We start from the raw sequence: 24,584 nt of genomic DNA, 5'->3' as shown, positions 1-24,584 counted from the left end.
TTTAAAATAAAATTACAGTTTATTCACATGTATGACTTTAGGTGTACAATAATTTTTTTCACTAATACATGTAGTTAAAACAAAACACACCGGTAAAATAAGTCAATAATATAAGTAAAATACATTCTACTCATGAGTAAAACAAGTTGGTACAGTGAATAAATGTGCAGACCAAGAGAAATGAGTCTTGTTTGCTTTAAAATCAATCTTTTGCATAGAATATTTGGTCAAGTGTCAAAACAATGAATAATGTTAATACCAATTCATTCATTCTATTTTGGCATGAAGAAAAATACAAAGTGTACCACAAAAATAAATCACAAATAATACAATTGTGGATCTTTTTTTTAAAAATTACTTCCAATTAGCATTGGTTTGCTCCATCAAACACTAGGTCTATATTATTTGATGTAGACTAAGAGGGAATGCAGGGTGAAGTTTCTGAATAAAATTGATATGCTAATATAATGACATATGTGTCTAATACAATATTTATAATCTACTGTATTGAAGTAATTGTTCATAAAGCCAACTGATAAGAAAGCACCAATTTTGTATTGTAAAATTTTCATGAACAGAAAAGAGAAGAGACAGTGTCATCTACAGTTGAGATTATTATACACATACATCACTGTATATTTAATTTACATTATGAATAATTAAGTGTGTACAAATAACAATGATCTTAAGTTGCACTAATACTACTTGAAAGAGTAAACATGGATATCGTAAACAAGTTATGTTGGTACATACTTTATTTCATGCTTACCACTTTCTATGCATCATCTCACAAATTTATTGATTTTCTAATGGTCTTCTATTGGAGCATATTATCAATAATTTAACAATAAACCTTATTTATATACTTAATAACAGTCTGTTGATACTTAATATGAAAACAAAGACATAGAATCGCAAATCCTATGTCTGGTCTATTAATAGATCTAAACATGACAGTGAATAATCAAAATATTCTCTGTACCAGATCATCTTGCAACAAGTAATTAATCATGCTTCAACAACTTCTCAATAATTAAGATTTTGATTGGTCAATATGACAGAAACCACACTCAGCAGTAGTTATCACTCAAATGATCAGATTCTGTAAGGAACCATTCTGTTCAGTGATAAAACAGACTCTGATAAGAGTTCTTCAGTCAGCTGGTTTGTTTAGAGTACAGATTGGCACACAATTTTTCTCTAACTATTTCCCGTATGTCATACACCTCCAGATTCTTCACTTATAGAATGACCTGAAAAAATAATCAAATTGTCTTAATCTATCATTTAGGTGGTAGACTAGGGAGGTAGGCAGCACTTAGCCGACATTAATTGTTTGAATTGACTTTTTTTTTGTTCCCCACTCAAAGCATTATAGGCCTAGGTGACCTATAAATACCAGGATTCGTGCTAAAAGTGTTATGCCACAATGTAAATATCAAGCGGTCAATAAACTTGTTTGTAGATATGGTTTGTTGACTATTTTATCTGTTTACTTATTCTCTCTATCAACTGAATTTTGCTTAAAATGCAAAAATGGTCAAAAGTCATCAGGTGAGGGCAATAACTCTTATACAGAGTTGTCTGACAATCAGGTCATATTGCTTTATTTGTAAATCTTGTCTTACTACTGTTTTCAAGATAGGCTTATACAAGGAAATTTGTTACAAATTGACATTTCACAGGCAATCCCAAAACAAGTTTTCCAATTTGAGGATGCTGACCTTCTGATCAATTTTTACTTTTGTTGCATCTGCTTCAATATTTTTTAGATATAAATAATAGGAACATAGTTGACTTAATTTGATACCCAGATCAACACATACAATCTGATTGGTTCTGAACTGACAGAGACTAATAGGAATAATTTTGTAAATGTAATATCTGTGTTCTTTATTGGCAGAGACCATCTGCTTACTTTGTAAAGGTAATCTGATTGGTTAATCATTGTACATACTTTTTAAAGGTAATCTGATTGGTTCTTCATCTGGTACTGTTGTTTCATGAAGTTGGTCTCTAAATCTGTATTGTATATAAAGTGATTTGGCTACACCTGGACAAGGATCATAAAATCCTGGGATATCAGCCTGCAAATACAAAAAAAAAACAAATAAAAACCAAGACCATTTAAATAGACAAGGATCATAAAATCCTGGGATATCAGCCTGGAAATATACACAAACAATGTAAACCAGCCTTTAAATAGACAAGGATCATACAATCCTGTGATCAGTTAGCTAATAAACAAGGAGTAGGGAAATCAACTTGCAAATGCAAGAATTTGCTTATTTTTTTCAATAACTTTAACATGAGACATAGTGACCTCTAACTCAATACAGATAATCCTCTCATTATGCATGACAATATTCAAGTATAGCTGTAATACCATTTAGAGTATTTATTTATCATCTATTAAGCAAGATGGGTAAATACTACATAACATTGCTATCAAAAAGAAATGAAAAAATTTCTTCTCACCCTCAAAGAGCCAGAAGTTTCATGCAAATGTATAATTATGTTATACATGTTATACAAACAATTGCTCTTAGAATCAGCTTGTGAATCTCTTTGTAAAGAATCCTAGAAAATATGAATTTAATATTCTAGTTTTAGACCAGTTCAAAATAATACCTTAGATTTACTTTCTGGTAGCTGTAGTCTGGAATCCTTGACTAGACATTGTAAAGGAATGGTCACATTTATACATTCATCTTCAGATAATTCCCTGTAAATATATAGTATTAGTTCAAATATATATCATTGCTATATTATTTAATTAAAGAAGTATTTGTCTGCAGAGCATTTGATGTCGTTGCTAGTACTGAAACAACAAGAATGTGTCCCCAGTACACGTATGCCCTATCCGCACTATCATTTTCTATGTTCAGTGAATCGTGAAAATGGGGGAAACTCTCTAATTTGGCAATAAAAATTAGAAAGGTCATATCATAGGGGACATGTGTACTAAGTTTCAAGTTGATTGGACTTCAACTTCATCAAAAACTACCTCAACCAAAAACTTTAACCTGAAGAAGCGGGACAGATGGACCAACGAACAGACAAACGGACAGACGGACGCACAGACCAGAAAACATACTGCTCATAAATGGGGCATAAAAATTGCATCAATAATAAAAGGACATAACTTTAGAAAGGCAAGTTAATTGCTTCCCAAGTTCTAACTCTGACTGCAAGTTTCAGTTCTAAGCGTTGTGTATAGGTCTCATAATATTACATGAGGCAAAGTTTCTTTTATCTTTATCATGCTGATCTGTAATTATGGTAACTTACCCTTCTGATAGAAATCTTCCATAAACAGCTTTTGTTATAATTAGAACATGTTTATCTGTTACTATGGTAACTTACCCTTCTGATAGAAATCTTCCATAAACAGCTTTTATTATAATTAGAACATGTTTATCTGTAACTATTGTAACTTACCCTTCTGATAGAAGTCTACCATAAATAGCTTTTGTTATAATTATACCCTGTCTATCTGTAACTATGGTAACTTACCCTTCTGATAGAAGTCTACCATAAACAGCTTTTGTTATAATTATACCCTGTCTATCTGTTACTATGGTAACTTACCCTTCTGATAGAAATCTTCCATAAACAGCTTTTGTTATAATTATAACATGTTTATCTGTTACTATGGTAACTTACCCTTCTGATAGAAATCTTCCATAAACAGCTTTTATTATAATTAGAACATGTTTATCTGTAACTATGGTAACTTACCCTTCTGATAGAAGTCTACCATAAACAGCTTTTGTTATAATTAGAACATGTTTATCTGTAACTATGGTAACTTACCCTTCTGATAGAAGTCTACCATAAACAGCTTTTGTTATAATTATAACCTGTCTATCTGTTACTATGGTAACTTACCCTTCTGATAGAAGTCTACCATAAACAGCTTTTGTTATAATTAGAACATGTTTATCTGTTACTATGGTAACTTACCCTTCTGATAGAAGTCTACCATAAACAGCTTTTGTTATAATTAGAACATGTTTATCTGTAACTATGGTAACTTACCCTTCTGATAGAAGTCTACCATAAACAGCTTTTGTTATAATTAGAACATGTTTATCTGTAAATATGGTAACTTACCCTTCTGATAGAAGTCTACCATAAATAGCTTTTGTTATAATTATACCCTGTCTATCTGTTACTATGGTAACTTACCCTTCTGATAGAAATCTTTCATAAACAGCTTTTATTATAATTATATCCTGTCTATCTGTTACTATGGTAACTTACCCTTCTGATAGAAGTCTACCATAAACTGCTTTGGTTATTATAAGACCACTTTTATTTTCCTCTGTTTCTATTATTCTCTCCACTGTTCCCATCATCAGATCTACCTGTCAATAAAAGAATACACAATCAACAAAACCATTAACAAGAGGCTGTCACAACGACAGCAAACTGGATTGATTAACATTTATTTGTGTCCTGGCAATATCACAAGAACCATAACTGATGAACGGTGAAAGTGAAAATCATCAATAACAAGTTTGACCTCCATTTTGTCATCAGTATCAACATATTAAAATTTGAAACGCTTAGGTTGAATGGTTCAAGAGTAATTTTTTTTTCGATCTTTCAAGAACCATAACATCTGGACATTATTGAACTTGACCAGTAACAACATATTGAAATTTGAAAAGCTTTGGTCGAACAGTTCATGAGTAAATGCACCGACACAACTGGAAATGCCATTTTCAATCTTTCAAGAACCACAACTCCTGAACGGTAAAAGTCAAAATTGTTATTACTGAACTTGACCTTCATTTTGTTGTCAGTAACAATATATTAAAATTTTAAAAGCTTTGGTTGAACGGTTCACGAGTAAATGCATGGACAACATTTGGTTGCCGGCCGCCCGCGGTACATCCCCAAATCAATAACCGACATTTTTGTCGCAAAAATCCAGTTAAAAACACTGATTACACTAGGAATTTATAAATGTGCAACAAAATCAACATCTCAACCATTAAATTCACATTTTTTTTCAGCTAAAGCTAGCCCAGGAAAAAGTAAGGAAATAAGGGGGGTCTTTTATTTGAAAAGACTGAAGGTCTTCATAATTGACATGACCAAGTATGACTTCTTATACAAAGAGAATGACCTGAATATTTGCAATAAGCAAGTATAAATATCGTCTAAGCAATCTATAACATTTACGGCTTCTAATGCTTGTGCCATACTCCAATCTCAAGCTTTCAAACTTGCTATTTCTAAGGTTGATTATTTATGAACGAGATGAGCCTAAGTGATCTATACATACAGCCGATTCAGCCTCTTCTTTTTGTTGGGCAAACGTCTCAGCATGGTCTTTCTTCCTCTTTTCCAATTCTCTAAAATATATGATACTCATTGTATAGGGAAAAAACTCTTATTTTAAAATGCAATGTTAAAAGACACAATTTCAATTTAGAATTATTTCTTTGTTGTTTTTTTCTATTTGCCACCACTGTTTACTTTATACAAATTTTGTCATTGTGATTTTACACAGAGACAGTAGTAAAGTACTTATAACAAGATAACCTCCATTTTACACAGAGAAACAGTAAAGTACTTATAACAAGATAACCTCCATTAAACAGTAAAGTACTTATAACAAGATAACCTCCATTAAACAGTAAAGTACTTATAACAAGATAACCTCCATTTTCTTCAGTTTAACAGATATTATTTGGCAACACATGTTTCATCTGTTCCCCTTACCTTTAGACAGGTAACCAGTTTACTTACTCTTCTTCCTGCTCTTTGAGGTAGGGTGTCACAACAAGTTTACGCACAGCAAAATACACAACCATAGGGAAAAATGTTCCATAGAATATAACATTGGGCATTATGTGTTCGGACAATTTCACCGGAAAAACAAAGGTCTGCTGTCCTCTAACTAGTCTGAAAGAAAAAAGTCTTAATGCTATATCATTCATAAAACAAAGCTTATATTTTAATTCAGCAAACAATATTGCACATTCAGAAATATCTCAACTGTTATAGTAATGACCTGACTATATAATCATAATATACTTAAAAATTACTTAATAACTTTTTTTGACCTGTGACTATATATCTTGTTGAAGACTGTATATTCATGATAATGACATCTACATGTATTTTTTTGTTTATCTGTTTCAAATTCATTAATGTCATACTTTATTATCATAAAACAACCATATCAGATGTAAATAATTTGAAAACTCAACTTAAATCAAAACTGAGTTTCCTTTTCCAGGTTGGGGAAGATAGGGTGCCCACAAGCATGTTTAAACCCACCACATTCTGCATGTGCCTGTCCTAAGTCAGGCGCCTGTAATTCAGTGGTTTCTGTTTATTGCTGTACATGTATATCATACTTTTTTCAGTTATTGTTTCATGCATTACTGAGGCTGTTAGTTTTCTTGTTTTATTCTTGTTCAACATTTGTCATATCAGGGCCTTTTATACTTGCTATGCAGTATGGGGTTAGCTTATTACTGATGACTGCACGGTGACCTATAGTTATAGTTGCTTACTTGTACGATATTTGGTCTCTGGTGGAGAGTTGTCTGACATCTTATTTTAATCGACCAGACTTTACATTATGTTTTCTTATCATTTTTTGTTTTCTAGTTTAAATGTTGTGGTTGTGGATTCATTTCACTTTAATTTTCAAAATTTTTCAGTACTACCTGATAGCTTTAACCCAGTTCATGTTTTTTTTTCCTGAAAAAGTGTGTATTTACCTCATTTGTACATATACCCCAAATGGAACCCTTATCATCATTTTAGCATCAATCCAGCTGATAAAACATACCTCATTTGTACATATACCCCAAATGGAACCCCTATCATCATTTTAGCATCAATCCAGCATGATTTGTACAAATACTCCAAATGGAACACCTATCATAATTTTAGCACCAATTCAGCTGATGAAACATACCTGATTTGTACATATACCCCAAATGGAACCCCTATCATCATTATAGCACCTATTTAGCTGATGAACATACCTGATTTGTACATATACCCCAATTGGAATCCCTATCATAATTTTAGCACCAATCCAGATGATGAACATACCTGATTTGTACATATACCCCAAAAGGAACCCCTATCATCATTTTAGCACCAATCCAGCTGAACTGTGTGATTTTTTTCTGAATACCATATTCAATATAACTTTCTATTGTACCAAGCCTGAAATATTAAAATATTAACTTATCAATACAGATCAATGATAGTTTTATACTGTTTCTCAAACACATATCTAAAGCTTTTCATTAAATGTATACTTTTATCATAGGTATCATTTTTCAATCAACAAATTTTCTTTTAATGGTTGATTCTTTTTCTTTGATACTGAAATGATTTTACACAATTCACCTTCTGACATAATAAATGTCTGTGTTTGTATTATGAATGAACTCTTAAACTAAGGTCAAGCCTAAAAGACTTTTGTCTGATGCACATTAATTCTTTATACCTGTAACAAATATTTCCTGAAAAACTTTAACATAGACATTGAAGTTTATTAATATAATTCCTCAAACTGCACATCAAAGTTATATAACCCTATAAAGGGACAGTAAATACAAACCAAATTTGAACTAGATCTGTGATTTGTGGTAATAATTATATAAGCATTGTGTATTATAAGTTTCATAATATTTGTTAAAGGCAAACTAAAGTTAGAGAACAGAAATTTATTTTGGGATGTACAGACAGTAACAGGGACAAAAAAGTCTTTTTGCAGCCATACTTACTTTCCTGCTACACGAACCTCAGCGTCGTGTGATGTAAATTTTCTAGATAAAGCAGCCTGAATGAAATTAGCTGGTATCCCCATCTGTACACCTAACTGTAAGACAGAAAAAACATAGATAAAAGTGAACTTGTAAGCTGACCATGCAAGACAGGTAGTCAAGGTTGATAAAAAAAATAACTAGTCGTCTATGTGAGTCAGTAATTTGGTAGTTCATATTTTGGTTTGTTTTTATCTCACACATGCCTGTGCTATATAGTGTAGAGATTTATCAAAACTACAAGATGGACTCCATTCTACACTACACTTTAAATCTCCCTGTAAAAAGCCTGGAGGTAGTTATAAAAGATGAAATGCACACCTTTACTTCCATATATCTATATCAATTTTTATGGATTGGAGGAAAAACTTTATTTTTTAAATACTTGATTCCCTGGTTTTTTGTTTTTTTCAAATATAAATGAAACCTTAGTTCACCAAATGTACAAAACTAGTACCCAAAATAAGTCATCAATCCTCTTTTGACAATTAATACAGTTTAGATGAATTCTGTTCAATGGGTGGATGTTACAATGATAAAAGCAGATTTCACGGTGCACTCTTGCTATTAAAGTCTCATATAGTTTTGACTTCAAAATAACATTGTCTGACTAATAAGACACTGCTATAAATATTGCCAGTGAACTTTAACTATAAATCTAATGTTGAAAATCAGATCAACAATTAAAGTACACCTACCTGTAATGATAATTTAGCTGTGTATGGTTGATGTTCAAATATAAGCAGAGTTTTCACTGAGGAGGACGACATACTGGCATTGAAAAGCATTTTTCCTTGTAAATTTTTGTCCAGCTGCCAAGCAATCACTGAAAAATAAATAAAATGTAGTCAAGACTCAAAAGGTACATACAAGAACATACAATAGGAATTTTTTTGGTCTGGTTGTTGTCTCTTTGACATATTACCCGTTTCTATTCTCTATTCCATTATAATACAGAAATAAACTAGAGGCTCTTAAGAGCCTGTGTCGCTCACCTTGGTCTATGTGCATATTAAACAAAGGAAACAGATGGATTCATGACAAAATTGTGTTTTGGAGATGGTGATGTGTTTGTAGATCTTACTTTACTGAACATTCTTGCTCCTTACAATTATCTCATTATCTCAATTTATAATGGACTTGGCCCATTAGTTACAGAGGAAAATATTTTGTTAAAATTTACAAAAATTTACAAAATTATTAAAAATTGACTATAAAGGGCAATAACTCCTTAAGGGGTCAACTGACCTTTTTGGTCATGTTGACTTATTTGTGGATCTTACTTTGCTGAACATTATTGCTGTTTACAGTTTATCTCTATCTATAATAATATTCAAGATAATAACCAACTAGAGGCTCTTAAGAGCCTGTGTCGCTCACCTTGGTCTATGTGCATATTAAACAAAGGACACAGATGGATTCATGACAAAATTGTGTTTTGGTGATGGTGATGTGTTTGTAGATCTTACTTTACTGAACATTCTTGCTTCTTACAATTATCTCAATTTGTAATGAACTTGGCCCAATAGTTACAAAAGAAAATATTTTGTTAAAATTTACAAAAATTTACAAAATTTACAAAATTATTAAAATTGACTATATAAAGGGCAATAACTCCTTAAGGGGTCAACTGACCTTTTGGTCATGTTGACTTGTTTGTGGATCTTACTTTGCTGAACATTATTGCTGTTTACAGTTTATCTCTATCTATAATTATATTCAAGATAATAACCAAAAACAGCAAAATTTTCCTTAAAAATTTCCAATTCAGGGGCAGCAACCCAACAACCAGTTGTCGGATTCATCTGAAAATTTCAGGGCAGATAGGTCTTGACTTGCATAACAATTTAACCCCCATGTCTGAATTGCTCTTAATGCTTTGGTTTCAGAGTTATAAGCCAAAATCTACATTTTACCCCTATGTTCTATTTTTAGCCATGGCGGCCATCTTGGATTGGTTGGCAGGGTCACCGCACTCATTTTTTAAACTAGATACCTCAATGATAATCATGGCTAAGTATGGTTAAATTTGGCCCAGTTGTTTTAGAGGAGAAGATTTTTGTAAAAGATTAGAAAAAATTACAAAAAATTGGTAAAAATGACTATAAAGGGCATTAACTCCTTAAGGGGTCAACTGACCATTTAAGTCATATTACCTTATTTGTAGATCTTACTTCGCTGAACATTATTGCTGTTTACAGTTTATCTCTATCTATAATAATATTCAAGATAATAGCCAAAAAATGGTATAATTTCCTTAATATTGCCAATTCAGGGGCAGCAACCCAACAACTGGTTAGAGGGCCAGGTGAGCTAAAAACAGCAAAATTTCCTTAAAAATTTCCAATACAGGGGCAGCAATCCAACAACCAGTTGTTGGATTCATCTGAAAACTTCAGGGCTGATAGATCTTGACTTGCAAAACAATTTAACCCCATGTCTGAATTGCTCTTAATGCTTTGGTTTCAGAGTTATAAGCCATAATCTACATTTTACCCCTTTGTTCTATTTTTAGCCATGGCGGCCATCTTGGTTGGTTGGCAGGGTCACCGCACACATTTTTTAAACTAGATACCTCAATGATGATATTGGCCAAGTATGGTTAAATTTGGACCAGTTGTTTTAGAGGAGAAGATTTTTGTAAAAGATTAGAAAAAATTACGAAAAATTGGTAAAAAATGACTATAAAGGGCAATAACTCCTTAAGGGGTCAACTGACCATTTTAGTCATATTAACTTATTTGTAGATCTTACTTTGCTGAACATTATTTCTGTTTACAGTTTATCTCTATCTATAATAATATTCAAGATAATAGCCAAAAATAGGTATAATTTCCTTAAAATTACCAATTCAGGGGCAGCAACCCAACAGCCGGTTGTCCGATTCACCTGAAAATTTCAGGGCAGATAGATCTTTACCTAATAAACAGTATTACCACACGTCAGATTTGCTCTAAATGCTTTGGTTTCAGAGTTATAAGCCAAAATCTACATTTTACCCCTATGTTCTATTTTTAGCCATGGCGGCCATTTTGGTTGGTTGGCAAGGTCACTGGACACATTTTTTAAACTAGATACCCCAATGATGATTGTGGACAAGTTTGGTTTAATTTGGCAGAGTAGTTTCAGAGAAGAAGATTTTTGTAAAAGCTAACGACGGACAACGGAGACGACGGACACTGGACGTCGGACGCAAAGTGATGAGTTTCTTATTTTACTGACCCATATTGACCTGCAATGACCTTTTCATATACATGTGTACTAACTTATATATGTAGGGGTTTTCATTCCAATTGCTCAGGTTGTAGCATTCAATGTTTACTCTTGGTCTGTTTGTCAATTTGTTTATGATAATTTGTGAGAAACATCCAAAGCTCTTTTTGCAGATCTGTTAAATATGTTTATTTTGTATGGTTTTAGAAGATTTCTTCAAAACAACAAAGAACAGTAAAATGTTAAATTATTCTACATTTTAATCATGATAGATATTGATAATTTGATTATGCTGATACAAATGTGTATTATTTAGATAAAAGATTTTGTTTTTATGTAGAGGCAATACACAACTCACCTGACGATAATCCTGGTTTTATTCCATTTGGTACTGCTAAAATTGATACTGACCCTACACAAAAGCTGAAAATAGTACAGTTTGTCTAATAATGAAATGTAAATACACCCAAACAAATCAGAAATTTTTACATACATGTAGTATTCATCGATATTTTCTTTGATCATTTTGTGTGATACTTTTCTGTCAAGCTTTTTGACTTCTGATTTTTATCATTTGAGTGAGAAAATGATAGTCATAAGTTGAAGTCATGAATATCACTTTCAATGAGATTGTAGATCATTTGTTTTAAAATCAATAGATAGTCTATTTGTGTTGTTTTCTTGATTGTACTATAACACTAGTCTAACAGCATGGGTGAAAGTATGAAACAGACTGTTTGTTTTCTTGTTTGAGTTGTTTTACATTTGTCATTTCAGGGCCTTTTATAGCTGACTATACAGTATGGACTTACACATTGTTGAAGGCTGTATGGTGACCTATAGTTGTTAATTTCTGTGTCATTTAGTCTCGTGTGAAGAGTTATCTCATTGGCAATCATACCACATCTTCTTTTTTATATTTTTAGTAAACATCTTTAATTTCTTTATAATCTAGTAAGTGGTCAGTTTGCTAAGCATAGAAAATTCATGCCAAGTGGTGAGATATATCATTGTTTACCATGTACCATTGTTTGATTTTTCTTTGTTTATTTCAGCTATTATGTACACCAATCAATGACTTTCATGTTTATTAGGGCCCTTTATAGCTTTCATTTTTTGGGACTTAATAACTTTTCTTTTTTCATCTATAGCTTGATGTTCTATGTGAACCAAGGCTCCATGTTGAAGACTGTACTTTGACCTGTTATGGTTTTCTTTTACAAATTGTGACTTGGATGGAAAATTGGCTCTTCACATTCATACCACATCTTCATAAATCTATTTATTATGGGTTTGAATAAGTCTTCAGTAAGGTATTTGTTTATCATTGTATGGAGTTTTCTGATTTCCTGTGTATATTCCAAATCCAGACTAATGTACACCTTTTCATCGTTATATTACCATCTTCTGTTGATTTGATAAAAAGACTGGAGTCCTCCTCTAAAACCATTACCAACGGACACTTGAAACTACAAATGATAAATTCTACTTTAAAATCATGATTCATATGACTGAAATGTTTCTGCATTAAATATAAGTGTAAAAGAGGAGCTGAGCATAAAAAAATGTTATATAAAATGAAATTAAAAAAATGTATATTAACATGTTACACTTTTAAATTGATAATGCTCATTGAGAGTTCATTTTAGCAAAGCAATAAATTTGTTAGCAGTATTTCAAAAAACATACATGTACATATATATATGAACATTCAATTATATATTTTGATTAGAGAACCCTTTCCATTCCATTTATGCATATTTTTTTTTAACCTTTGTAATCAAGCTTACAAATGTCATTTCCTATATTATCATATAAAGAGTAAACATCTTATTGATGTATACCCTATTTGTCATTTATTCATATATATTTGAACACCTTCAAATTTGGTGTAGTTCTGTTCAAGTGTTTTGAAGGACTTGCAGATAAAGTGTTGGTTCTCCATCACTCTTACATACATAATTTATCTAACCATTGCATTTGTTATTGATATTTGAAGAAAAAAGATTGTATGATCATATTACCTCATTCCAACCTTTAGCTGACCACACCCTCCTCCACACTGTTGTAAACATGCCCTGTCCGTTTCCATTCTGTGCTGTCACATTCCCACCAAGTCTGACAGTATCTCGTCTCGTCAGAGGACATTCCACAGTTTGAACTAAACTCATACTACTGACCTCTAAACCACTTAAACCAGAACTATAAAAGAGCAAATACCATTATCACAAATATATCATAAAATAGGAAATAAACCAAAAACTACAATGTCCAATAGTATCTCAACAACAAACCAAAATTATAATGTAACACAGACTTTTACTTGAGCAAATCAGTTGTCATGACATCGAACATCACAAAAGCTTTATCGAGTCTGAATAGAACACCAAAAGTGTAGTATGAATCTGGATAGAATCTGGGAAAATAATTTTTCTGGATGCTGAAGAACTAATATTTTGACCTACAGGAATTGGAAAACTCTTTTTTTTTTGCTTTCAAAACTGTACTTCTACATTGTTCAAACAAATGTATAATCTATCAAAAAACAACTATAAATATATTTATAATACTAGTTTTTTTGTAGGATATTTTGTTAAAAGAGTTCTGAAACTATAAAATAAGAAATAATTATTGTTATAAGATTGCATATTTTGCAGGATATATCACATCCCTCTTCCATCAAAGATGAAATGTGCTAGAACTCTTGAGGGTCTAGTTGAGTGGGTCAACAATGGGAGATAAGAAAAACAAAAAGTCGACAGCTGATATATTGCAAGAGAGTAGACATGTGCTATATGGAGATGAAGTCGAAGTGGCTACAGTCCTAGAAAATGTTTTAACACTGTTAAATAGAATGGACACTAGGCTTGTATCCATTGAGAAAAATACGAGTAAAAATACAAGTACACTGACTCAAATGAACGATAAGTTAAACTCGTTGACAGCGAGAGTTATTACTGTCGAAACCGACATAGTAAATGTGAAAAGTAGGGTTTCAGATTTGGAGACAAGTTCAGAGGGAACTGGTAATCTTTTTGAGGAAGTGAAGAGTAAAACTTGCTCTTTAGAAAAAGATATCGAACAACTTAAGAGAAATAACGGAGATTGTAATGATTCTCAGAGTATTAAAGACGAACTTAGAAAATTAGAAAGTTATAATGAGAAGCTAAAAGGAAAACTATTGGACATGCAATGTAGGTCTATGAAATATAATCTCATTTTCACGGGACTTCAAGAGCAAAGGGATGAAAACTGTGAAATGAAGATTAGACAGTTTATTCACAATGAAATGAAGATCCAAAAACCGTTAGAATTTGGAAACATTCACAGATTTGGTAAAAGTGAGCCAGGGAAACCGAGACCAATTATTGCAAGATTCCTGTATTATTCTGACCTTGATATGGTGAAAAAAGCAGGACGAAATCTAAGAGGTACATTTTACGGTGTAAACGAGCAGTTTCCACCAGAAATAGAAGAACAACGACGAAAGCTATACCCAATAGCGAAACAGGCGAGAAAAGAGAAATTAAAAGTTGTAATGAAAAGAGACAAACTTTACATTAACGACAAACTTGTTAAGCCAGATGAAATCGCAGACGATACCGAGCATAAAGAGCCTCAAAGATCAACCACCAGACCGAATAAACGTCCACGGGTGAACTCTACTCCTGAACGAGATAAATATTTAAAACACTCTTTTAGTGTTATGTCACAGGTGTTTGTGAAACTTTTTAATATTATATTTGACAGTGGAACTATCCCTGAAAATTGGCTTTCTGGAAATATTATACCTTTATTTAAGAATAAAGGTAACAAACATGATCCTAGCAATTTTAGACCTATAACAGTTATAAGCTGCTTTGGGAAATTATTTACTTCTATTTTGAATTCACGTTTGAATAAATTTTCTGATGATTTTTGTTTACTATGTCAGAATCAAGCTGGTTTCAGAGAAGGTTATTCTACTACAGATAATTTATTTGTCATCTACATGCTTATTAGTATCATGAAAAATAAGAAAAAGAAACTATTCTGTGCATTCGTAGATTTTGCTAAAGCCTTTGATACTGTTTGGAGAAAGGGTCTTTGGCATAAATTACTTGTGAATGATATTAACGGTAAAATGTATAATGTAATTTTTAATATGTACACTGGTATTAAATCTCGTATTATGTATAATGGTGAAATGTCAGAATACTTTTCATGCAATATCGGTGTAAGACAGGGTGAAAATATGTCTCCTTTTTTATTTTCATTGTATTTGAACGACCTTCAACAGTTTATTGAAGAAAAAAATGTATGTGGTTTAAATTGTATTACTGATGAAATAGAGAATGAGTTTGATATCTACTTAAAACTGTTTGTGTTATTATACGCAGATGATACAGTGTTATTTTCGGATAATGCATCCGATCTGCAGTTGCAATTAGATATATTCTTTGAATATTGCAGTACCTGGAAATTAAAAGTTAACACAAGTAAAACTAAGATTATAATTTTTTCTGGTGGTAGATTACCCCAAAATATTAACTTTATATATGACGGAAATGCATTGGAGATAGTCAATGAATTGACATATCTTGGGTTGAATTTTTCAAGAACAGGTAGCTTTATGAGTGCTAAGAAGATTTTACTTAGAAAAGCAAATAAAGCAATGTATGAAGTATTGAAAAAGGGGAGGTTGCACAACTTGTCAGTGAAATCACAATATGATCTTTTTGATAAAATTGTGAAGCCAATTCTCCTGTATGGGTGTGAGATTTGGGGTTTCAGTAATACTGATATTATAGAAAAAGTGCACCTAAAATTTTGTAAATTATTATTAAACCTTAAGAAGTCGACACCCAATTTTATGATTTATGGTGAACTTGGTATTTATCCCATGTCTTTATATATACAGCTGCGTATGGTTAATTTTTGGTCAAAAATGGTTAATGGGGATGATAACAGGATTGCTAAAATACTATACAAATACGTGTTCTTGAAAAATTCGGACAACCAATTTAGGTCAGATTGGTTGAAATGCATTAAAGATATATTAGATAAATGTGGATACAGCAATATATGGTTGTCACAAGGAAATTTTAATTCTAAGTGGTTGGGTATTAGTTTAAAACAAAAGTTATTTGATCAGTTTCAACAGAAATGGAGAGCTGATATTGACTGTTCGCCAAAAGGTTTGGCCTACAAATTGTATAAACAAAATTTTGAATTTGAGGAATATCTGAATATTTTAAATGATAAAGATAGAATAACATATTGTAGATTTCGTACGGGTAACCATAAGTTACCCATCGAAACTGGTAGATGGAATAAGATTGAGCGAAACCTTAGATATTGTAACTTATGTCATTGTAACGAGATTGGTGATGAATTTCATTACACTTTGCAGTGTAGTTCTTTGGCAAATTTTCGAGCACAATATTTGGATACTTTTTTCTTGCACAGATGTAACATACTAAAATTTGAAAAACTATTTCAGTTAAAAATTAACTAGAGGCTCTAAAGAGCCTGTGTCGCTCACCTTGGTCTATGTGCATATTAAACAAAGGACACAAATGGATTCATGACAAAATTGTATTTTGGTGATGGTGATGTGTTTGAAGTTCTTACTTTACTGAATGATTTTGCTTCTTACAACTATATCTATAATGAACTTTGCCCATTAGTAACAGAGAACTATATTTGGTAAAAATTTACATAAATTTACCAAATTAATGAAAATTGTTAAAAATTGACTATAAAGGGCAATAACTCCTTAAGGGGTCAATTGACCATTTAGGTCATGTTGACTTATTTGTAGATCTTACTTTGCTGAACATTATTGCTGTTTACAGTTTATCGCTATCTATAATAGTATTCAAGATAACCAAAAACGGCAAAATTTCTTTAAAAATTACCAATTGGAGGGCAGCAACCCAACAACCAGTTGTCCAATTCATCTGAAAAATTCAGGGCAGATAGATATTGACTTGATTAACAATTTAACTTCTCGTCAGATTTGCTCTAGATGCTTTGGTTTCATAGTTATAAGCCAGAAACTGCATTTTACCCCCTATGTTCTATTTTTAGCCGTGGCGGCCATCTTGGTTGAATGGCCAGGTCATCGGACACATTTTTCAAACTACATACCCCAAAGATGATTGTGGCCTAGTAGTTTCAGTGGAGATTTTGTAAAAGATTACTTAGATTTATGAAAAATGGTTAAAAATTGACTATAAAGGGCAATAACTCCTAAAGGGGTCAACTGACCATTTTGGTCATGTTGACTTATTTGTAGATCTTACTTTGCTGAACATTATTGCTGTTTACAATTTATCTCTATCTATAATAATATTCAAGATAATAACAAAAAACAGCAAAATTTCCTCAAAATTACCAATTCAGGGGCAGCAACCCAACAACCGATTGACCGATTCATCTGAAAATTTCAGGGCAGATAGATCTTGACCTGATAAACATTTTTACCCCATGTCAGATTTGCTCTAAATGCTTTGGTTTTTGAGTTATAAGCCAAAAACTGCATTTTACCCCTATGTTCTATTTTTAGCCGTGGCGGCCATCTTGGTTGGTTGACCAGGTCACGCCACACATTTTTTAAACTAGATACCCCAAAGATGATTGTGGCCAAGTTTGAATTAATTTGGCCCAGTGGTTTCAGAGGAGAAGATTTTTGTAAAAGATTACTTTAATTTACGAAAAATGGTTAAAAATTGACTATAAAGGGCAATAACTCCTAAACGGGTCAACTGACCATTTTGGTCATTTTGACTTATTTGTAGATCTTACTTTGCTGAACATTATTGCTGTTTACAGTTTATCTCTATCTATAATAATATTCAAGATAATAACCAAAAACAGCAAAATTTCCTCAAAATTACCAATTCAGGGGCAGCAACCCAACAACCGATTGACCGATTCATCTGAAAATTTCAGGGCAGATAGATCTTGACCTGATAAACATTTTTACCCCATGTCAGATTTGCTCTAAATGCTTTGGTTTTTGAGTTATAAGCCAAAAACTGCATTTTACCCCTAAGTTCTATTTTTAGCCGTGGCGGCCATCTTGGTTGGTTGACCAGGTCAAGCCACACATTTTTTAAACTAGATACCCCAAAGATGATTGTGGCCAAGTTTGAATTAATTTGGCCCAGTGGTTTCAGAGGAGAAGATTTTTGTAAAAGATTACTTTAATTTACGAAAAATGGTTAAAAATTGACTATAAAGGGCAATAACTCCTAAACGGGTCAACTGACCATTTTGGTCATGTTGCTTATTTGTAGATCTTACTTTGCTGAACATTATTGCTGTTTACAGTTTATCTCTATCTATAATAATATTCAAGATAATAACCAAAAACAGCAAAATTTCCTCAAAATTACCAATTCAGGGGCAGCAACCCAACAACCGATTGACCGATTCATCTGAAAATTTCAGGGCAGATAGATCTTGACCTGATAAACATTTTTACCCCATCTCAGATTTGCTCTAAATGCTTTGGTTTTTGAGTTATAAGCCAAAAACTGCATTTTACCCCTATGTTCTATTTTTAGCCGTGGCGGCCATCTTGGTTGGTTGACCGGGTCACGCCACACATTTTTTAAACTAGATACCCCAATGATGATTGTGGCCAAGTTTGGTTTGATTTGGCCCAGTAGTTTCAGAGGAGAAGATTTTTGTAAAAGTTAACGACGACGACGACGACGGACGACGGACGACGGACGACGGACGACGGACGCCGGACGCCAAGTGATGAGAAAAGCTCACTTGGCCCTTCGGGCCAGGTGAGCTAAAAATAAGTTGAAAAAGCTGTGCAAATTTATCAGGGTTATAACTTTTCAAGTGAGTCTTCCTGGTTAATCACCACTCTTCTTTACTATACTGTTTATCATGTATTATTTGATATTTTCATCTCATCTTGTCATGTGTGTTTGTGTTATGTTATATGACTTTTGATGAACTTCTTTGTACCATTGTATCTTTATGGTGTTTAAGAAATAAAGAATCTTGGAATCTTGGAATCAAAATTATAAGGATCAAGAGTATATGTTTCAATCAATAATCTTCAGTCATTCATTACCATGGGTTCCATTTAAGTGTGTGTGTGGGGGTGGGGGGCATTGTACTCAATAATTGTTGTTTACCTGTATTCTTTATATTCTTCATTATAAAATAAATCAGAGGCATTGAGTTCTATTACTACTTGACCCTGCAAAAAACAAAAATAAAAACAAATTATTTAGATGGCTGGATCTTACAAATGATAAAACAGTTTTACAAAATAATAATGATAAGGGGTGGGCAATATAAACTCCATGAGACTTTCAAATGGTTATACAATTGCATACAAATTATCTTAAGACTAATATTAGTATTTCATTTTAAACTGATCTTATTACAAACTTAAACATGTGAACTATGCAAAACATTAAAAAAGTCAATATACCATGACTGAGGCGTAGGAGCCAAATTATCTTCATGGAAATTAGAAGTACAAATTTTAAAACAATTACATACCAAATATTATGGGCTTCCACTAATGGTTCCCCTTAAACTGACCTTACCACAAACTTATACATGTATGTATTCAAACTATGACATGACTGAGGGGGTTGGAGGAACCAAATGATTTCTATGGAAATAAGATGTGTCCATGCTTTACAACTGTATTAATTTTATTGACCTACCACTACCTGTCCCCAATATGTATATATTATATAATGAACTTATCATAACATATAATTTGTGACGTTGACATTTGAAACAAGACAATAATGAGACAGCTAATAAAAAAAACCCCAAAAAACCAACAATACTATTAAAAAGTTCATCCATATATGTAAAAATTTCATCTATATCAAAAAGCATGACTTTCACTGATCACCTTATATTTCTGTGTAAATATATATTAATCATGCTAATCATGATAATGTCAAAGGTCATTGCTTTGTTAATCTTACCCTTGGATTAGTCATCTGTTGTAACTTTCTTTCCTCCTCTTGTTTTGCTAACTCTGCAATTATTTCAGCTGCTGACTTTGATTTTGATATTAACTGAAAACAAGTCAAATATTTAAAATCTATTATTATTTGGTTGCAATACTGTCAAAAAAATGTATACTCTAGAGTCAAGTCGTTTATATGAAAATCATCTATTAGAAGTGTTGCTTTTATATGCAGTAATAGAGTTGACTTGTAAATATTTTGATGTACATATATATGACTTCAAATACTTTGCTTAATTTTGTGAACAAAGAAAATGAGGACTTTTCTAAGTGTTGATGTGAATAGTTTTTAGAAATTTTTCCTTCTCATAATTCCAATTTACCTCCCCTTGTTAATAGGGGCAGAATGCTGATGGAAAGAGTGCTTGCTAGCTGCTATCTTTTCAATCAAAATCATATAAAACATCTGTTTTTGCATTTGTTTATACATTAATTGTTGCAAATGAAATAGCATGACTGTTTTGACATCCTTGGAAATTGAATAAGCCGTAAAGGTCATCTTATATACCAACCAAGGATCCGGAAATTTTTTCACCTAATTTCGGTCATTTTGAGATAACTTAAAAGTTGGTGCCCTTTTTCAAAAAAATATTGTCAAAATTACATTACTGAGTATGTTCATACTCGTAGCCTCAACAAACTTGTTTTACTGTTGCTTGCATCGCATAAAGCTTACGTTTCTGAAGACAAAATTGCAAACCAGATGTTTTGCAAAATTCTGAAACGAGCAATTCCGGATTTAGTCTTGTTTATCAAATTCACAGGAAGTCATCGGCTTTTTAATTTTTTACCTTTGATAGTGTTTGAATATGAATGATAATAGTTGCACTTGCTTTATTTAGCATGAAATAATTTTGAATTTACGATATAGTGTCTAATCGGCGGAAGAGGATTTTGACATGTATGCGTATTACATAGTAAACAAAGCACTTGTGTTAGTTATAGCGACAAAATACTTTTCTACTTATATTAAATCAAGTTTTAATTTAATTTTAAATCAGAATTGACAATTGTCTTAGCTGAAAAGTAATTAAATAATGAAGACAGTTGTTATGGAATTTTAATTTCTTTATAATTTAAGTTCTGAGCTTGTGATCAATAGCCCCCGCAATAGCCAAGCGGCAAGTGTGAATTAAAAACACAGGTAAAGAGATTAGCGATCATTAGCCAATACTGCCCAGAGGCATCAATATAGTTATTAGGAGGGCCCTCATGATTATCACTCTATACTTGAGTGGCAGTTTTATTACAGGAAAGGGATAACAAAACTAAAGTTCAAAATGGCGATTTAGAAACTCGATCACAACAAAATGACCAAAATTATTTCTGTTGAAAAATAAAATATGTCCTAAATCCCAATTCCACGTTCAGGACAAACACTTTCAGTAAAGGTCAAGACTGTCAAATATGACCGTTTCCGGACCCTTGATACAAACATACATACCTCCATGCCTTCTATTTCTAAACCTTTCATTCCAAATTGGTCATACACTGGTCTTTTGTTTGGGTCAGTTAAAACTAAAATATAATATAATAATGTTCTCATCAACTAGTTCCAAAACTACTCTTTTAAAAATTCTAATAATTAAAATAGTTTTTCTTATAACTCCCAACTTTTTTCTTCATTTACAGGCACATACTGGTTTATTTTAATTTTAGACATTCTACAACTTATCTAGCATGTCTAGTTTGTTTTTGTTGATTCAGATTTAATTCTGTTTGCTGTTCAGAGATTCCAATATGGTAAGAGCAATTTTATGACAATTTACATGACATTGACGCTATTACCTAACAAATGCCCAAGCAATCTTTGTCACTTATAAATCTGTTACATCTCATAATAATAATTAGGAATACAGTGCATATATTCTCATCAATGCAAGTTGTCATGTCATCTACATGCAAGTAAAAGAGATTTCCATTTGAATATAAGTGAAATAATTAAGACATGTTTGAGAAATTAACCTTAGAGCACATGCATGACTTGTTGAGATATATGGTCTGAATACCAAAAAATATTAAATATACGTCATGGAACCTAGGGAGTGAACTTGGAAACTCCAATTATGGGAGGGTGTAAAGTACAGTGAAATTGTTTGTAAAATTCTAAATTTGTCTCTTTAGGTAATACCCAATTTTGAAAGTATTTTTCCTTCTTTGAGTCACTCATCTCCTATACAATGCTACATGTACATGATGCATATATAAATGAGCTTTTGAAAATTCATATTTATTTTATCGTTTACCTTCATGAGCCTTCTTGATTTTATTGAACATGTTTTCTGCATGCTTCTTTTTTTTATCATCTAAATGTTTGTCTGGGTGGAAGATTTTACTGTATCTACGAAACGCTGTATTGATTTCATCTGTGCTAGCCTGAAATATAAACAAACTTCTGGTTAACATGGTTAACTTAACCCTTTAAGGCCTTACCATGCCGTGACTGTCATATGGCAGGCATACCCAAAACAACGTTATTTGGCTCCAATGGCGTTCCATTCTTTAAGAAGTCCACTTTATGATACTTATGTTAAAATCTATGCATGTTCCGTCAACCTGAGGCTATCCATATTCATGTTTCTCATGTACAAATGATGTATAAGTTGCATTTTGAGCACAAATACGGTCTTGGAAAATTGAAATCGGCTGAAACTCGGTTTTCTGGAGGGGTGGGCTTCACATCTGTGTCTTACACAGGAAGTTCAGTCATAAAACTTGCAAAACTAGTGCAAACCCACGGCCATATAACTACTGATCGTTATTATTATTGAAATACGCAAAGGAAACGACTACTTCCGGTTTCAGGTCCGTTTGAAGTAAAAAAAACGGAAAAAATCATGAAATTCCATATTTTTGGTCCAAATGACCTTCAGCAGACTGCTGAACCAAGATCAGATTCACTCCAACCTAACAACTGTTGGGTCAATTTGTTTAATAGGGTCCACTCTTCATGCCGGCTACAGCTGGATACCTTTACCAGCATCCCTGGGTCTTCTGGGTCAAGAGAAAGGACGAAAAATCGTCAAAATTGATGCTTTTTGTACCTGATGACCAACTTTGGGGCAAATTCCCGCCTCCTCACCCTGTGATCACCTATATTAGATCTAAAGGAATAAATATGCTACAGCAACAGGGCTAAGCTCATTTGCATATAATTTGCATATTTTTGCAAATAAATGAAAATTAGACATTTTCTGAAAACAATTCAGCATGCATATGGTCAGGGTTAAACTGTTGGGACCAAAACTCCAAAAAGCAATCCCAAACTTTTGTGGTCATAAACCTTGTATTTAAATATCATGGATTTCTATTTACTCTAATATATCAAAGTTATTGTGCAAACACCAAATGTCTACGGACAACGACGACAACATGATTCCAATGTACGGTCGTATGAAAATTTAAGAAAATAAACATCTAGCAACTCCCGGTAAACAGGAGTATAAAATAGACAATTTTCAAATTGATGCACATTACCTGTAAATTTTCTATGTCACAATTCGAAAGAATTAAATCACAATAAGACCTGATTGATTGACGACAGCGTTTACAACAACTGACCTAAGGTAAACCCATTAGAAGATCATGTAAATATATCAGCTAGTTAGGTGGTTGTTTATTTATTCAATCTACCAATACATCTTATCTATTGATAACTGGACCTCACAAAGGTTCTCTTAAAATTTTGATGTCATAATACAAAATATCTGACGTCACAATGGAAAATTGATTTTGTATGACGTCAATAGCTCAAGCCGAACATATTCAGAGTTCAACTTGGACAGATAGTCAGATTTCCAAATAGCAATAAGGTGTATGCAGACATTAGAATACACCTTATCTCTATTTGTCTCTAATACTAGAAATCACACAGGTTCCCGTAAAGTTTTGATGTCATAATACAAGATATCTGACGTACGCCACAATGGAAAAGTGATTGTTGTACACCTCATCGATATTTGTCTGCAATTACTGGATATCATACTGGTTCCCGTAAAATTTTGACGTCGTATGACAAGATATCTGACGCCACAATTGAAAAGTGACTGTTTTAAGCCGTCAAAAGTTCAAGCAGCCGGGTCAGACGGGATAGCGATAAGGTGTATAGACTATAGTTCAAGCCGGACAGATTCTCATGTCAGCTGGGAAAAGCAATAAGGTGAATAGAAAGCCGTTTTATTAATCCCATGTATAGTTACAAGTTCTATGAGTTTATACGTATTTCTTGACATTAAAACTTGACAGACTTATCCAGATGAGATGCAGAAATTACATACAAAAATAAATGAAAAATGTGCATGATGTAATTCAATGTCAAAAGGGTCAGTTTAGTCAAATATGTGGCTTTAAATTTGAAATCAAAATAATTTGTCATAAACAGTTCTTAAATGATAAAATTGCTATATTAATACCTTTCGCTCGACGTTTAAAACAGCATATAAATCTTCAGATGCAAGACCATCTTCTTCCATGAACGCTGCCATTCTTCAATCTGGTACCCTACAAAAATACAATAGAGAGCAAAGGCATAAATATGCTGTTTGACACCAGGTCGATAG

The 24,584-nt window shown here is 32.5% G+C and overlaps 1 protein-coding gene across 1 annotated transcript; it reads right to left on the bottom strand.

Annotated features, from left to right (window-relative positions):
- LOC143056925 (dnaJ homolog subfamily C member 11-like) lies at positions 1-24,553 on the bottom strand. The gene is made up of 17 exons (XM_076230121.1): positions 24,438-24,553; positions 22,272-22,401; positions 21,470-21,543; positions 19,982-20,074; positions 19,166-19,230; positions 13,046-13,223; positions 12,423-12,490; positions 11,380-11,444; positions 8,507-8,634; positions 7,770-7,864; positions 7,087-7,203; positions 5,764-5,919; positions 5,297-5,366; positions 4,267-4,370; positions 2,632-2,725; positions 1,958-2,087; positions 1-1,253 (listed from the first exon to the last, which is right to left on the bottom strand). Exons 1-17 carry the CDS (start codon positions 24,507-24,509, stop codon positions 1,219-1,221), a joined length of 1,674 nt encoding a protein of 557 aa, XP_076086236.1. The 5' UTR covers positions 24,510-24,553; the 3' UTR covers positions 1-1,218.
- Between the last annotated feature and the right edge of the window lie 31 nt (positions 24,554-24,584).

This window comes from Mytilus galloprovincialis, chromosome 13, assembly GCF_965363235.1.
Source record: "Mytilus galloprovincialis chromosome 13, xbMytGall1.hap1.1, whole genome shotgun sequence".
NCBI lineage: Eukaryota > Metazoa > Mollusca > Bivalvia > Mytilida > Mytilidae > Mytilus > Mytilus galloprovincialis.
Note: the sequence above shows the minus strand (reverse complement) of the source record. Positions and strands in the feature narration are given on the sequence as shown.